At 43.1% G+C, this 17,521-nt stretch overlaps 1 protein-coding gene across 1 annotated transcript; it reads right to left on the bottom strand.

Moving 5' to 3' along the window:
* Nucleotides 1-72: 72 nt before the first annotated feature.
* Nucleotides 73-16,028, bottom strand: IGFBP6 (insulin like growth factor binding protein 6). Its single transcript, XM_083353688.1, has 4 exons — nucleotides 15,475-16,028; nucleotides 4,627-4,778; nucleotides 3,771-3,890; nucleotides 73-2,595 (listed from the first exon to the last, which is right to left on the bottom strand). The coding sequence occupies exons 1-4, from the start codon at nucleotides 15,851-15,853 to the stop codon at nucleotides 2,482-2,484; spliced, it is 765 nt and encodes a 254-aa protein (XP_083209814.1). The 5' UTR covers nucleotides 15,854-16,028; the 3' UTR covers nucleotides 73-2,481.
* Between the last annotated feature and the right edge of the window lie 1,493 nt (nucleotides 16,029-17,521).

The following is a 17,521-nucleotide window of genomic DNA, read 5'->3' as shown; positions in this document are numbered from 1 at the left end:
TACCCAAACTAGGTAACATCTCTGATGAAGTTACCTAGCTTGGGTAATGAAATGTCTGCAAGAAAACAAGCAAGCTCAGAGGGCAGCAAGGACTCCTTAACTTAAAATAAGAATTCTTTGTTAGCTGGAACTGGTTGACTACATAAAGGAGGCATGTCAAACTCTTGACATCACGTGACGTCGTGCAACGTATTGGAGCTTTCCCCCCATTGCCAGCAATAGGGTGGGCGCGGTTTCATGACACGTCCGGTCTGCGGGCCGGCAGTTTGACACCCCTGACATAAAAGTGTTATCCTACCTTTTCAAAGTTACAAACTAGGTATCTTTCTATGCAGTATGCTTTTAATTAAGAGTGGCAAGATATATCATTTTTTCCCCTTTATTGCATTTTTTTCACTTTTAAACTTTTCTTTGACAATGCATGTATTTTTATCTGTTGGTTTTTTTTCTGTTTTACTGTCGTTATTTTAAAAGCAGTAAGAAATAAAAGGAAAAGAGAGGCAAGGGTGGTTCCCTTATCTTTAACCACCAACAGTCTGATTTCAGAGCTTTCATGCTTGAGCAGTTATTATTCATAAAGTTCACATTTAAAATATTAAAGGATAAAAGTCTTGCTTTCAGTAAAATGTCCTGTGACTCAGAGGCTGCTGTGCTGTGTCATTTATCACTGAATTTGATCAATTATAGGTTCAGTTCAACACGGATGTAGGCCTGTCCAGATGCTCCTATATTAACCAGAAGAAGACTATAACATCTGAGTTGTAATACTACAAGAATCAAATGGTCATATATTGCATATGGTTTCTTTAACTGCAACAAAGAAAGGGCAAAGTCTTATCCAAAAAGGATGGGAGAGAACTGAAGATAATGGTGTTTACATGGTCATTATAATGTGGTTTGGTTTGCTAATTGTGACAGTAGCCACTGTGATTTTATAAATCATCTGGTCTGCAGATTAACATGTATGAACCCTGTCAGAAGCAGAGATGTGAGCCAGATCATTTTTCCACTTTAGGCAAGCTTTGCAACTCATTACAATTGCATATTAATTTATTGCCCAACATTATGCCAAATAGTCCAGTAATTTTCTCCATAAAGCTTTTAATCTTATGTTCATTCTATGAAATGGGCTAGACTTTTTTCCCCCCACAAATGAGGTATCCAAATGCTTGTGCCGACTATGGCTAGTGAGATAAATACTCTATTTTCCAGCATCCAGGGGACTGATACAACAAATGCTGTGTTTACATACAAGAAGCCATATCCATCGTACTGATCTGTAAGACAGCATCCATTTGGACAGTCTACCCTTCTTACTGGCTGCATAATTTGGGCCTTTGTTTTTCTATTCCATCTTTCTACACTAGCTTTGTTTTCAAATCTCTGCCCAGCAAAACACTTGACATTGCTAGCCTCTTAGAAGTAAATAAAACCTCTCAATTATTAACCAGATAATTCATGTTTTGTAAGTAAGCAATCTTACTTTACAAAAGAACTATTAATTCCACTTGCCAGTGAAAATTAAATTTTGAAAGCAGTGTGGTGTTTAAAAAAGCTCTCTCCAAAAGAAATAATGTTAGCTTCCTTGCATTAGGTATTTAAAGTATCAGCAAATCATTAAAAATGGCATAATCGTCAGATTTATTGAGACCAAATGTATAGTAAAACATATAGAAATAGAGACCTATCTGTTTAAACACATTAAATTAAAGCACGTTATGGCAAATAGGGACAATCCATCATCCACTGCTTTTCTGCATGGAAGGCAGCTTCAGGTTTTCCTGTCATCCAGATAACACTTGACAGAATATGCAGGGGAGAGCCATAAAACAGAACAGAAGGGAGAATGTGAAAAACATTAAAGCTACAGCTAAAACTTCCATACATCTCATTTCCAGTATCTGCACCACTTTCACTTTCTTGCTTAAATTGTAGATGTTGACCATGAAAAACTTGGCCACATTTAATTTTACTTCCTTCTACGTTGCCCTTAATGAGTACTACAATTGTGCTGTTAAAACCCTTTCCACAAAACACATCGACTGTGGTAGCATGTATAAGATAAATTCCTCATTCTCCCTTACACATTTTATAAAAGGTAGCCCAGGTATACATACTGCACCTCCAGGAACTGGCTATTGTTCCTTTACTGGTATAAGCATCTTTACTGGTATAAGAGAATTGATTCAAGTGCCAGCATTATTGCTGCAATGCAACTACTGGTAGCTTATTCAACACCCCTCTTCGGTCATGCAGTTAGAAGACCCCAGTCTGCTATTTCTCTGAGCAGCCAGGCCAGTAGTATTATCAGACGCTGTAAGAGCTCCAAAGTTATCCCAGGGAAGGCAGGATCCCAATAAGGCAACAACTGTGCAATAAATTACAAGCAAAAATTTTCCCATGACTGTCCTAATAAGATGAGTCCCCTCAGTCAAGAATTCTGCTGCTGGGCCGTGATGGCCTTCGGCTCTTTCTGCATCCTCAGTCATCGTTAGCAAGCAGGCAGAGGGGGCTCTCTTCCAGCCCCTCCAACCGATGGCCTCTCTTATCCACACACCAGCATCGGCCTCTCTTCTGCCCTTTGGAGGTCCGGCACTATGGAGAAGACAAGACCCTTTTCAACAGCAAATTCACTTTCCTTGAAAATTTAGCAGAGTAGAGAAACAACACCCACCGCAGAAGACTGGATTTCTTTACATGATGCTTTTATGCATGGAAAAAAAATAATAAGATAGCTCATTTGAAGCGGTTGGGTGAAAAGAACAGATCATAATAAATAATTTGAGGCTCAGTATCGCTGCCACTGAAACAAGCCTCTTTCTGCAGGACAAAAAAAATGCAATGGCTAGCTAGCCTACATTAAAAAGGGAAGCTATTTCTCTCATCTTGATCTCTTTCAAAGAAAGTTGAAACGATGACGAAAGATAGCCAAGGGGTTCTTCAATTATTATTGAAGAGCACGGGATTGATCCATAGCATATTCACACATCCCTCTAAATCTGTGCTTCTCAACCTCAGCAAGTTTAAAAGATACGGATTTTGTCTCTCAGAATTCCCCAGCCATTATGCTGGGAGCTCAACTTGATGAGATTGAGAAACACTACTAAGCCATGACAGTTCAATGAGAATACCCTTGCTGCTCTTTAAGTCCCATCCTGCACAGCCCACCGGCTACTGCTGATGCTTTTACTAATACTTTAAGGAGATGGTTGGATCGGGATGGAGATTTAGCAAGATGTTTGTATCTAGACAGTCCTAATGAAACCAAGTTTGGAAGAATTGGAATTTGGTAGGTCTTGCTGAGCTTTGCCATCCAGCAAGGAGACAATCATACTGAGTTATTCCAATTGAATCAGTGTCACAGAACTCCAGTGGATTTACTTCTGTATAAGCATAAATAGTGTTGGACTTTTATAAAGTAAGAGGAGAGAGCTGAATTTTCCCATAAATGACACAAGGGTGGGTTTGCAGAATGGACGAACCTAGGAACTGGGGCTTTCTCTGGCAGACTTAAAGCCATAAGGAACAAGACTGGTAAATCAATTCTCTGTTACTACTCTAGTGAAAAGTGGAGAGCATCGGCAAGCTCATTGGGCTTTGGCCACTTTTAAAATTTTTCACTCACCCTTTCTCTCACTGTGGGAAACTCACTCACTGGACTAATTTCTTTGACATTCCAGCCTAAACCTGAGTTTTGCCTGCACGGGTATGTTTTCCCTCAAAGATTCCAAGCAGCTTCCTTTGCTTTAAATAATGTTTAAAATAGGTACCTGCTTTCGCCTGTAAAAGCCTTTGGTGTCACAGTTGGGAATGAAGATATCTTCACCGTTCATGTAGAGGGGAGCCTTCAGCTCCTGCAAGATGGCTGCCAAATGCATGCGACAGGGACCCTGTGAAAAAGAAGAGCAAATTAGTGATTGAAAGGACAAAAAAACACTGCACTGCATGGAGAAGGACAGGCCTTTAATATAGGCATTGGGCTCTAGGTAATGTTAAGCAGCACTCTATGCCAGGGGTCCCCAACCCCCGGCCATGGCCTACTACTGGGCAGCCACCCCGTTCGGAAGTGGGCCACGCAAGCAGCGGGCAAATGGGCACACATGCACAGCTCCATTTGCGCAAGTGGTGGGCATGCAAGCTCACACACGAATCTCCGTTTGCATGAGCTGTGGGCACACACACCTGCTGCTTGCATGGAACCATCCCCTTCACTCTCCCCTGCCGGTCTGCCAAACCGGAAAGGCTGGGGATCGTTGCTCTATGCAACAAAAGCAATCATGTTGGGTTAGTGATTCTTTCTCCCTAACATGCTGCCTTTTAAACTCACTATATGTATTTGGGGATCTTTAAAAAGCAGAAACATCTCTTGGCAATCTCACATGCTTTGCAAAACTACGCTTTGCTGAATGCGCAGGTTGGGAGAGGGAAACGGAGATGCAGATCCCCCAAAAGCAATGAGGTGCGGATCTGTTAGTTTCGTAAGTCTCAGCATTGCTATGAAGCAAAGACCATAGAGAGCAAGATGCATGAATTCCAGCAAGGCATGAGAGGAAGGAAAAGGCTAGCCCCTTTTATTCTCTTCTAGGACTTAGTGCCCACCAAGGTCAGGCCTCTCATTTCACTCACCATATCAAATTCCTGTTTAATACCATTATTTAGGGGGTCTTGTTGTAGCTGGGATTTGTCCACCATGACATCTGGCAAAGGGTCTTGGATCTGAAGGAGGAGAGGTTCTGGCGTTGGATGATCTGTCTGATAATTTTCTCTTCTGCCATCACCTAGAGGAACAGAAACAGAATTCATTTCTTTAAAAAATATGTCAAGGGCAAAAACATTCAACTTCAGGCCTCTTCACTACAGCACTTCAGGATTTTATCACAACTGGTACAAAAAACAACTTTGCACCAACTTTAAGGAGAAGTTCATAAAAGATATTGGCCTCTAATACTTTGGGGACCGCCCAGTTAGTTAATGTATGCTTTTGTATTTTAATTGAATTTGCATGTCACCAACTCCATTCAAACCTCTGGATAATTTTATGAATTATCTATTCTTTGTAAACCATCCTCAGTCCACAGAATTAAGTGGAGTTGGTGAAAGTCAATAAGTAAATAGATATTGCTGATGAATAGACGGCATTCCAACTCCCTTTATACTATTTCTCTCCATCATTCCATCAGGTTAGAAAAAATAAGATAAAAATTAATTTTAATGTTGTTACTAGCAGTAGCCACAGGATGTAGCTGCAGTATATTACATCTATGGTAGGCACTACTTTCTCCATAGGGTCTAATGAGGATAGGTGTGTGTGTGAGAGAGATAATGAGACAGTGAAGATCTAAATCGGGGTGTGTGCATATATCTTGCTCCTGGGTATTTATGTACCTCTAAGAAAGGGGGGAATCTAATCAGTGTGTACATACAGGGGTTTCCCCCCCCATTTAATCGGTTAATCATGTCTGATTCTTGCAGACTGCCTGAGAAGTCCCTGCACTTTTCTTAACAACGTTTTTCAGAAATGGCTTGCTGTTGCATCTTTTCAAGGGCGGAGAGAAAATGACTGGTTCAAGGTCATCCTTCATGGCTAAGGCGAACTAGAACTCATGATTTCTAGCCTGATGTCTTAACCACTAGATCACACTGACTCTTCTCCACATGTAGGAAGTCCTCACTGGGGACCAGAATTGTAACTGCTGCAGTCGTCAGATGAAACACCACGTGATCGCACCACTTAGCAATGGCAGTGCCGGCAGTCCTGGATGTAGCCATTAGACCAGGCCTGCGCCATCACCTCTTCTGCCCTACCGCACTCACCTTAGCTTGAACTCCCCTACCCTCCTACATCTATCTTTATTTTTGCCCTTTTAGTTGCTCTGCACTTCGCTGCCCTTAGCTGATTCTTGCTGTCTTCTTCCTCCTGCTGCTGATGTGATATGCCCGGCCCTTTGCAAAGCAGCTGAGGGACTTGTATGACTTTCATAAGGCTGCACACTGACCAGCAGTTGGGTGCGCCTTATCAGCAGGAGGAGGAGGAAGATGGCGAAGGTTCATAAAGGAGGTAGCAAGGATGCAGGGTGGCCAAAGAGACAGAGCAGGGTGGAGCTAGGTGGCTGGAGGGGGGAGAGGAAATGCATTCTGAGGTTGTAAATGTGGGCATTCTGCCAAGCACCTGAATCTGTTGTTGCTGAACAAGCTACATACATTCCACTCTGGATCACATGACCAAGAGCTTAAAATGGAGGAGCCAGCAGCATTCCAAGCCGCTGCTCCACTGCCTCACCTACAGATAGTCCTTAACTTATGAACCTTAAGTTATGAACCTCTGAAGATATGACGGCTTTTGAAAAACTGACTCACAAACTGTCCTTGAAGTCACAACACACACACACACTCACAATGCGGTCAATTTGGTAACTGGTTCACATTTATGATGGCTGCAGCAACAGTTGTGGCTAAGGGATCACGATTTGTGACCTTCCCAGCCAGCTTCTGACAAACAAAGTCAATTGGGAAGGCTGGATTCACTTATTGACCATGTGATCTATTTAACGGCCATGGTAAAAATTGGACCCAGTCACATGACGAACTGCTTTACACTGACTTATGACCACAATTGAAATCGGAATTTCCATCATAGGTCAAGGACTACCTGTAGTGTGTTATTTTTCCTAGAGACTACAGGTAGTCCTCAACTGACGACCACAACTGAACCCAAAACCGATGTTGCTAAATGAAACATTTGTGAGTTTTGCCTCATTTTACAACTTTTCTTGCCACAGTTAAGTACATCACTGCAGTTGTTTAGTAACAAGATTGTTAAATGAATTTGGCTTCCCCATTGACTTTGCTTCTCAGAAGGTTGCAAAATACCGGTATGATCCCAGAACACAACAGCTGTCATAATTGTGAGTCAGTTTCCAAGCATCTGAATTTTGACTACGTGACCATGGGGGATGCTGCAATGGTTATAAGTGTGAAAAATGGTCATAAGTCACTTTTTTCAGGGCCTCTGTAACTTTGAATGGTCACTAAATGAACTGTTGTGAAGACTACCTGTATTTCTCTGCAGTCCCCAGCAAATCTGGCTCATTTTCAAATTCAATCTCTCTTTTTCTGGCTCCTGCTTTTTACAGGAGCCATCACCTTTGTGAAAATTACTTGTTCTTCCGTCTACAATTAATCAAACTATGGCCTCCCTCCATAATTCAGGTTCTCTCGACTAATGAATGCCACCATCAGCCTAGCACCAGGCACCAAAGTCAGCCTAGGAATTTCTAGATTACTGAACTTCGAATAGTTCAAAGGCCAGCTTTGGTTAGAGACTCCGATAGCCACTCTCTCCAGGTGGTGCATAGAACTGGTCCCCAACTCAAATGTAGTAGATACGTTATATTCAAAGTTATGTTCTTCTCCTGCTTTCTAAATTACCTAACTTATTGACAGGTTAAAGAGACCTCAGGTGGTAGTATCAAAAGTTTTTTTTACCACAACAGATATTCCCCATTTGGGGATTTTTTTGTGTGTGCTGGCCAATGGAGCCATTTTTAACATTGTTAGCTTTATTTTAAGTTCTTGTACACAAATGTCTAGTGCAGGGGTAGGCTTCCGGACTCTTCTTTTTATTGTACCGCATGTTAATATAACTTTTCCCCCCAGCTGTTAAGTGAGGAAAGAATAAAAGGAATTAACTAACCCTTTGGCTTTTACTGTGTCCCATGAGCTATCCTGTAACATCTAGTTATTATACTGATAGCCTTCCTTTTTGAAACAGAGAGTCTAGGTACCCCCTCCTCTTATTTCTCCCCACAACAGCTACCCTGTGAGGTAGGTTAGGTTAAAAAGAGACCGACTAGACCAGGGGTAGGCAACCTCGGCTCTTTTATGACTCATGGACTTCAACTCCCAGAATTCCTGAGTCAGCTGACTCAGGAATTCTGGGAGTTGAAGTCCATGAGTCATAAAAGAGCCGAGGTTGCCTACCCCTGGTCTAGTGCATGAAGATGTAATCCTGCACACCTACTGGATACACATTGTCTGACTGCCACCCTAGGTTTCCTACTTGCTGATTCTGAAGGTAGCCTAGAAACCCCTGCACTGAATAACAAGTACATTATCTGTTTATTTAAAGATTCACTCATGACAAGTATTATCTAGTTGATTTTCCCCAAGCAAAGGATTTGTGTCTCTTGTCTTTGATGGAAACAGATTTGACTAAGACTTAAGATAGACAAGACTGAAACCAAGAACAATTGTCACCCAAACAAGGCTTGGTTTAGCTTAACTGTCATTTGTCCACCTAACCGACACGCTCTGCAGATTTCCTCCCAGTCCATTCAAGAGTGTAAATTGGTGTAGAGAAAGCTTTCAAGTTACTCTTGTTCTCAACTGCCCCTCCTCTCTTTTTCCTATTTTGTACTTCCTCATTAATTCTTCGAATCAAAAGCTTGTGGAGTTCTATAAATCATATCTGGGCCTGAGCATTTTCTTAGTCTAGAGATTTTACGTATTTTTTTTTCTCCTACCAGCTAACATTGCTGCTTTTGCTGGTACTGTCATCAACTGTATTGAACTTCTGGAATTGGGTATGTGTAGTTTAACAAAGAGAAGGGTGAGGGGTGACATGATAGCAGTGTTCCAATATCTCAGGGGCTGCCACAAAGAAGAGGGAGTCAAGCTATTCTCCAAAGCACCTGAAAGCAGGACAAGAAGCAACGGATGGAAACTAGTCAAGGAGAGAAGCAACCTAGAACTAAGGAGAAACTTCCTGACAGTTAGAACAATTAACCAGTGGAACAACCTGCCTGCAGAAGTGGTGAATGCTCCAACACTGGAGGTTTTTAAGAAGAGACTGGCCAGCCATTTGTCTGAAATGGTATAGGGTTTCCTGCCTGAGCAGGGGGTTGGACTAGATGACCTCCAAGGTCCCTTCTAACTTTATTATTATTATAATTTCACATATAATTCACCAGGGAGAATCAATCTTGCATCAAGCAGCCCATTCTAGAGTACTACCATCTCCAATTTAATCTGGATTGTACTAGATGGTCTTCCAAATATAGGATTTGAACATAACAGGTAGTCCTCGACTTATGACAATTGAGCCCAAAATTTATGTTGCTAACGTTTAAGTGAGTTTTGCCCCATTTTATGATTTTTCTTACCACAATTGTGAAGTGAATCACTGCAGTTGTTCAGTTAGTCACACCGTTATTAAATGAATCGGGCTTCTCCACTGATGTTTCTCGTCAGAAGGTGGCAAAAGGAAAACATATGAGCCTGGGACACAGCAACCGTCATAAATATGAACCAGTTGCCAAGCAGCTGAATTTTGATCCTATGACCATGGGGCTGCTGCAACAGTTGTGTGAAAAATGGTCATAAGTCAGTTTTTTTCAGTGGCGTTGTAACTCAGAACAGTCAATAAATGAACTGTTGTAAATTAAGGACTACTTGTATCAGAAAAAAATGGCAATGATTGATCACCATAAGACAAAGATGCTTTGTTGATTATATACAGTAACATGCTACAACAATTAAAGTAGAGCAACTCAGATGCTAAAAATAAAAAAATCTGACAGATTACCGTAATTAGGAACACTAGAAATTACTTCATCCGCTTGGTCTAAGGCAGGGGTCTGCAACCTTGACAACTTTAAGACTTGTGGACTTCAGCTGGGAGTAAATGCTAGGACTTTTCTAACTGCCATTGCTTTTTTGGGGGGGGAAAGGGGGAGAATAGACTAATGCTGTATGATCCCACTGAGATAACCAATCAATAAACTTTCTGAGCACTTCACATACAAAACAGCTTTTAAAGACTTTTCCCGTACTAACAAAAGCCTAGAACAGTGAAGGCGAACCTTTTAGAGGCTGAGTGCCCAAACTGCAACCCAAAACCCACTTATGTATTGTTGAGTGCCGGGTAGGCGTGGCCAATTGGCTGAGTGTGGCCCATTGGGTGGGTGTGGCTGCGGTGGTAACCCCAGATTGGGTGAGACTAAAAAGTTAAATCAATCAATTCCAACTTTGTGAGATATTTTTTTCCCCCACAAGAAGTTGAAATTGATTGATTGATTGATTGAACCTTTTTTTTGCACAAGGCAGCGGAGGCCTAAAGCGAAAAAGTTTTATAAAACCCAGCTGAAGGCCTAGGACTGGGGCGACGGTGCGCGTGCCCACAGAGAGGGCTCTGCGTGCCACCTGTGGCACGCGTGCCGTAGGTTCACCATCACAGGCCTAGAAGCTTAATTTTAAAGATGTGAGATTAGGTAGCATTCTGATGGATTTACAAAAAAATATTCCATAAAATAGATTCTGCCCCTTTAAAGCACAGTTCCCCAACCTTTTGGGCACCAGGGACCAGTTCCGTGGAGAGAGGTTTTTCTACGGACCGGAAAGTGTGTGGTTTTGTGCGCTGCCTGCATCCCACAGATGGAGCTTTGCTTATTTGTGCGGCTCGGTTGCTGGCATACCACGGCCCTGTACCGGTCCACGGCCCGGGGGTTGGGGACCCCTGCTTTGAAGCATACTGTTTGTATATTTACTCGAAATAATACTCAGGTGGAAGTACAATCCCTTCCCCCACCTGCAAAATCCTAAAAATATCCTAAATTGAGGATAAAAATATATCATTTAGGTGTGCATCATTTGCACTATTAGCACTACCGGCTTTCTTTATACCTCCGAAATTAAGAGGCTGAAGGCAGCCCTTTCCCAACCTGGGCTTTCTAGAATTGAAAAATTAAAACTCGCTGCAATGATCCCTGGCTGGGTTTTCTGGCCCTAACCTACCCAGAAAATATCAGGTCAGAGCAATCCATTTTAAGAGTTTGCTAATTCGAAGGAGGAAGGAAAACAGCAAGTGAGAACAAAACGTTTAGAAGAAGTAAGTCTCTTTCTTTTAAAGATGCCAGTTACAGTCAAAACACTCCTCTGTTAATGTGCAAACATTTGGATGATAGAAAAGGTGAATTATAGAAAACAATCTGCACAAATGCAATCAAGCAGCCAGCCAAAGAACTGATAGAAGATACTAACAGAACTAAAACACCCCATAATAGCATTGCAGTGGAATCTGTGAATACTTTCCCATGTTTTCACGTGAATTCTTTTCTCCAGAATTGGTAGCATTTACTCAATCTAGAAGACTGGGGAATCCACAGTGTGTTCGTGCCATAACATTTCATTCCAAGGCTCTGGCTTTATTATTTTTTTTATTTTTATTTTTTATTATTTATTATCCTTTCTTAGAGACAAGGCAAACGTCTACGAGGATTCATCCAATCTTACAGGATACTAGCACAACGTTGTTGCCATGCCTGGCATACAGCAGCCAGCTCCTGCATTTGTTGACTACACATCCACTATTCCTGACTTTTCATCCATGAATTTATCTCAAACAAAATTAGAATTTCAGCAGCCAGTTGTCAAAGACAGCAAAAAGAAAACTGAATTCTTTCCCCATCTCAGCTAATTTTTCTAACCTCTGAAGCTACTCTTTTGTCACTAAAGCATTTTTGCTCGGAACTATTAAGGTTGGCATACAAGCACCTCACTGGCATTAAGAGACTGTGGAAGGAGAATTCTTCCTGATTTCCAAGGTGCCATTTTGGAATTTTAAGAGACAGACACATAAGGAGACAAGAGGATGAAAGAATGCTGGTTCTAGAAATAATGATTTTTTTTTTAATGGCGTCAATCAACACAGCCATGTACAAAGGTGCACCTGTCAGGTTGATGGCAGGAACAAAACAGTTGGACAATGCAGGTAGTCTTCAACATACAATCATTCATTTAGCAACCGTTCAAAGTCACAACCACGCTGAAAAAAATGAGGACCAGTCCTCTCACGTATGGCTACTGCAGCATCCATGTAGTAACATGATTGTGATTCAGATGCTTGGCAATGTTTATGATGGTTGCATTAAAGGTAATACGGTAATACTGTAACCATTACAGTTCTGAATCATCTGGGATCAATCTATTTTCTGGACTAGGTTTACCACTAAGTCCCTGCTGAACTTTCAGACTGGTGATGATGTTCTCTGGGGCATCATTTTTAAGATTAGAGTGATGGGCATGAAGGAGAAGGTCTTCTTGGGATGATTCCATAGCTGGAGAAGTGAAAGAATTGCCTGGGAATAAATTAAGGGCTTTTTTCTTAAAAAAAAAGATGCTTAGGTTGTTATACTTTTGCTAGGGAAACTGCCTTGGACTCTGTTTTGATATGGTGGCTCTGAATAACTCATAAATCCTAACAAACAAGAGAGACAGTTTGTTCCACAGCTTAAGAAAAGCAGCACTAGTTTTTCCCAGATGCAGAGTTTGCTCACAGCTCCGATCCTAGCAGCTTCAACCAAGAACAAAAAAAATCATTGCTTGAAGTTCTGAAGTAGGGGGCGAGGGAATCTTTTTTAAAATAAGCCACCTGAACCAAGGGAAAAGAAAGATAACCGAGGCCGTGCATATAAGGAGGATACGGCCAAATGTGTGAATTGGGCCAGCTGACAGAAAATCTGATCAAAGGCCTCCTTACAACATGGGGGTCAGACCAATTCCCAGCTGACCACTTTCAAAGCTCCTTTTATGTGGAAGGCTGGGGTCACTGAATCAAGGAAGAGAGCAAGGGAAGGATGGGGCAAGCTTCTGATGGGCTGACAGCTAAATTCACGCTTTGAAACACACACCTTTTCTCAGGAAAGATGGAGAAGAAGGGATCCCTATGAGCAGGGGTCTTCAAACCTGGCCCTTTTGTGACTTGTGGACTTCAACTCCCAGAATTCCTCAGCCAGCATGCCTGACTGAGGAATTCTGGGAGTTAAAGTCCACAAGTCATAAAAGGGCCAAGTTTGAAGACCCCTGCCTATGAGGGATGGAACTCAGCAACCGGCCAGATCTGCTCTGCAAGCTTAACATGGAGCCTCTGCCTTGTGGGGTGAGGGAGTGGAACCACAAACCAACAGCCTCGGACCACACAGTTAAGGGCACTGATTGACAGGAATGGTAGCCCCAAACAGCATAAAATACTCCATAAAGAATGCAAGAAACTTAGGAGTTTACCCTATAGGACCATTAAAAATCATTGCAACTTGGCTTTTTCAACCCAGAGTCCCTCAATTGTGCTTCACCACCCACACACTACTCCTGACTAGATAGACTAAGATGAGATCTGAACTTTAGAGCACAGACCAAAGATTTTAGATTGAGGGAGTTAGTTTAGAACAAACACCAGCAGTTGCCAACCTTTCTTCTACCGTTTTTTTTAGAGAAGGAAAACTTTTTATTTAGGAGCGTCTTTGCCATTTAAGGTGTTTTAGTGGCTGTAGTAGGTACAAGTGCCTGAGCATTGGCTGTTTTTCTGCATTTTTCTCTTCCAAAACAGAAATACCAGTCCATCCAGGGATTTTAAGTTCTTTTGCCCACTGCTCCTCTATCGATATTTTCATTTTTAAAAAAAATGATTTTTCACATAACTTTTATTAGCCCTATTTTCCTGCTGAAAGTATGAATCTATGGGGCATAGCCCAGCAGCAGCCATTATGCCAGCCAGCCATCCCTTGGTGGCACAGCTCATTTTCAGCTTACTGATAAGGAAAGAAAGTTCGTTTACTCCACAGGTTGCCTGTTTTCAGGATACACCTCCTCCCATGCAATAGAAGTCACAACCAATATCAGTCTCCGAGGGTGCACAGTGCAGAGTCACAGGTTCTATAATTTCTAGGCATAAGCCAAAGCCAATAAAAGAGGGACAAGACAAGTAATGGCAGATCCAGACTTTACTTGTATTAACCGAGATCAAATCGGATCCCTCCCTTTCCCAGAGTATGCTTCTGTCCACCACAAGCTAGTGGATACTTGCATTTCAGAAGTGCAAAACCACACACACACACACAAAACCGTTCAGGGATCCTCCCATGAATTTAATGGCTGGGATCTGCTTAAAGCTGTCTTTGCCACAGCTGTCAGGGGGCTGGGAATATCTGCTGGGTGCAGCCCAGGGGCACCAGGTTGAAGAAGGCTGCCCTTATAGGGCAGGTTCTCCCACAGGAGAGGATGATGTGCTAGCAAAAAGGAAATAATTATCCCTATCACACCCCCATCCAGGCTTGGCACTGAATCAGGTAGTACTTGTTTCAAGCAAAAAAGTTAAGACAAATAGCTCCAAGGATCTGCAGTTGCTCAATACTGGAGCTAAATTTAAATAAACAAATCTCTTATTTAAATATCTGAAATAAATAAATCTCAATCTCTTCTTAAGACGAGATGGAACATCTATTTGTCCGGAATGGTGTTGGATCTCCTGCTTGGGCAGAGGGCTGGACTAGAAGACCTCCAAAATCCCTTTCAACTTTTGTTATTCTGAAACTAAATAATAATCATCCCCCCCACAACTAAAATATTCCTTTCCGTCTGTATAAAGAACACATTGCCTTTAATCTTCTACATCCAGGAGAGTTCTGTCATGGGCAAGGGAGGGAGCCCCAACAGTCATTTCACTCAATTTCAAAATTCAATTTCACCTTGTTCAGAGCGGAACCTCTTTTAACCCGTACCTGAGAAGTTTCTAGTCCTCAAGAAACATGAGCTTCTGTGCCCAGTCTAGTCTGAAGGAACGCCAGTTCCTTTCTAAATCCAAGAAGACTGGGAAGATGAGGTCAAACCGAGAACTTTTAATAGTTCAGTCGCACAATTATACGTTAAAAACAAACAAAACACAGGCAGCAATTCTGCAGGCCGTTTACCGTAGAACCGTTGCGGTTCACGTTTCTTTTATAGGTATAGTAAACCACACGGAGAAGTAAAACAGGGGGGGGAGGGAGCAGGATTTGGAGTGGGCGCACAAGGAGAGTCGGAATACAAAAGCAACACCTTACCATATTTTACCTCTGCCGTGCAAAACCCAGATTCCCTATTCAGCAGAAAACCCCCCAATCCAGCTGCGTTCCCGGGGGGGGGCTTACTTTCGAGTAAGAGCGTCCGTTTCTTCCCGAGCGATTTATAACCCAAACAACCCTCGCCGGGTCGTAGAATAGTAATATTAATAATAATAATAATAATAATAATAATAATAATAATAATAATAATAATAATAATAATAATAATAATAAAATAAAATAATAAAATAATAAAATAATAAAATAATAAAATAATAAAATAATAAAATAATAATAATAATAATAATAATAATAATAATAATAATAATAATAATAATAATAATAATAATAATAATAATAATAATAAAAGCTCTTGCAATTGGCCTTAGGTCCTTTGCTTCGGTTAAGCACAAAAACTTATTATTTTTCCAGCGTTTCTCCCCACTCTTGATTAAATCATTCCGCTCGTAAATCTCACCGCAGCGCGTCAGGGTTGTTGGTTTCCCCTCCTCACACACTTACTCCACTCCACTCCGGAGGTTACCAAAACCGGCCCAGCGCGGGTTTGCAAGCCCTCGGGCCTAAGGGGCGGGCCGCTTACCTACAACGGGCTCCGTCTCGGTTTGATTCTTGCCGCTTCCTTTCTTGGGTTGCGGGGCCAAACAGACGCCCTTCCCGCGCAGCAGGGCTTGCAAAGGAGTGCGCTCGCCCGGCCGGGGGACGCAGCGCAGCCCGCCGGCGCAGCTGGGCGTATAGACGCCGCAGGACTCGCCTTCCTCCCGGACACGGCAGGCTTTCTCGTCGTCGCAAGTAGCTTTACGCTCGCTCTCGGGGGACTCGCAGCCGGCCGGAGAAGAAGGGCAAGCGGCCCCGACGTCGCCGTCGGGCTCCGAGGCGGCGGCAGAAGCGGCGCATGCCGTCGTCGGGGCCAGCCAAAGCAGCAGCAGCAGCGCCGTCCCCAGGCAGCGAGCGAGGAGCATCGTGCACCCGACGGCCTGAGCGCTCGGAAACGGCGCGCTGCAGCCCAGCGCCTCTTTAAATGCCGCGGCCCAGCCCACGGCTCGCCGGCCTCCTTCCGCGCCAGGTGTAGCCAGCCCGGTTGGACAGCCGCCAGCCGGCAGGGTGTGGCTGCCGGCTGCCAAAAGCCGACCGGCGTTTTCTCCACCGCTTCTTCCCTTTACTCCTAGGGCAGGGGTAGGCAGCCTCGGCTCTTTTATGACTCGTGGACTTCAACTCCCAGAATTCCTGAGCCAGCGTAGCTGGCTCAGGAATTCTGGGAGTTGAAGTCCATGAGTCATAAAAGAGCCGAGGTTGCCTACCCCGGTCCTAGGGAAAGGGAGCGATCCGACCAAGTCTAGCTGAGGCCATCCGCTCCCATGGAGTTCAATAGCTGAGGTTTTACGGTGGAGGCTGAACCGCACGAAGAACTGCCTTCTTATCGTCTGCGACGTCGTTCCCGGAATATATAGTACCCTACTCGGACTTTTATGAACCCAGGTCAGACTTCGGGGTGATCCGTTGCAAGCAAGGCAAAGGGTAGCGGAAAGAAGGCCGGATAGGAAAGCCGAGAGAGCCTGGATTCCAAAAAACCGTGCCCTCCCGGAGCTGTGGCTTGTGGTGGTGGGAAGGGATTGCGATGCTGTTGTTGTTGCGCCGCCCCCCCCCCCAACGTGCTTTTTGAAACGGAGAAAACAACCCCTCTTACTCAAGCTTTTCGGGACTGGTTAACTACGATCCCGTTGATCGTAGCTAAATGATTCTATATTGCGACTTTTTCACCCCCGTTGCAAAGACAGGTCGAGAACACAGCCTGCAGGGCGGTGGGCTTTTATTCATAAGTAAGTAAAGGTTAACGCCTCACACACACACACACACCACAAACAATATGCAGAATTTTATTTCAATTGCTTTGTTTTACAATGCTTCACCAGTTGGATTTCTTCCTAACACAAAACTTAAAACATTTGTGTGTGTGGGGGGGAGGAGAAGAGCGGAGGGAGAAGCCTCACCCTGAGCCCCATGTGCTTGTGGTTTTAGGCACAATTAGTGGGAATAAATTGCTGACACGTTAGCTCCTCTTCTCCTTGCAACCGAAGGAACTCATTTTTAAAAACCAATCCCTTTGCATCTCTACCCTTTATAGCAGCCTGACTTCTTCCTGGCAAGGTGAGGACCCAACATCGCTTTCCCTGAGTTTGTGAAAAAGACAGGTGGGAAGCCAGGTTTATGAAAATGGCAACTTAAATCTTTTCTGAGAAAGTGTGCAAAATATGTCAGAATCTTTCAATAGCACTTTTACAGCAAACGATTCTAAATTCAGTGGGACTTGAGACAACCTGTATGATTTAGTATTGCCACTCTATGGCTCTTTTCACAGAGATCCTAGGTTTTTGATTGCTGGACATAGATAGCATCGCTGTTAATTAAAATCAATTCCACTCTTCATTGACCTGTCAATGTAGCTGTTTTTGGCAGAAATCGGGACATTCTTTGCCACTTCCATGATTTTTTTTCCTGACTTCCCAGTCTGGTCCCCAGCCCTGGAATTTCCTGATAGTTTTCCACCCATGTATTAACCAGGTCTGATCTGCTTAATTTTACAAGATCAGCCAAGTTAGTTGCTGCCTTCCAGACTTTCATTTTTAGGC

This window comes from Vipera ursinii (assembly GCF_947247035.1).
Source record: "Vipera ursinii genome assembly, chromosome: 2".
NCBI lineage: Eukaryota > Metazoa > Chordata > Lepidosauria > Squamata > Viperidae > Vipera > Vipera ursinii.
This window is presented reverse-complemented; position numbering and strand designations above follow the sequence as displayed.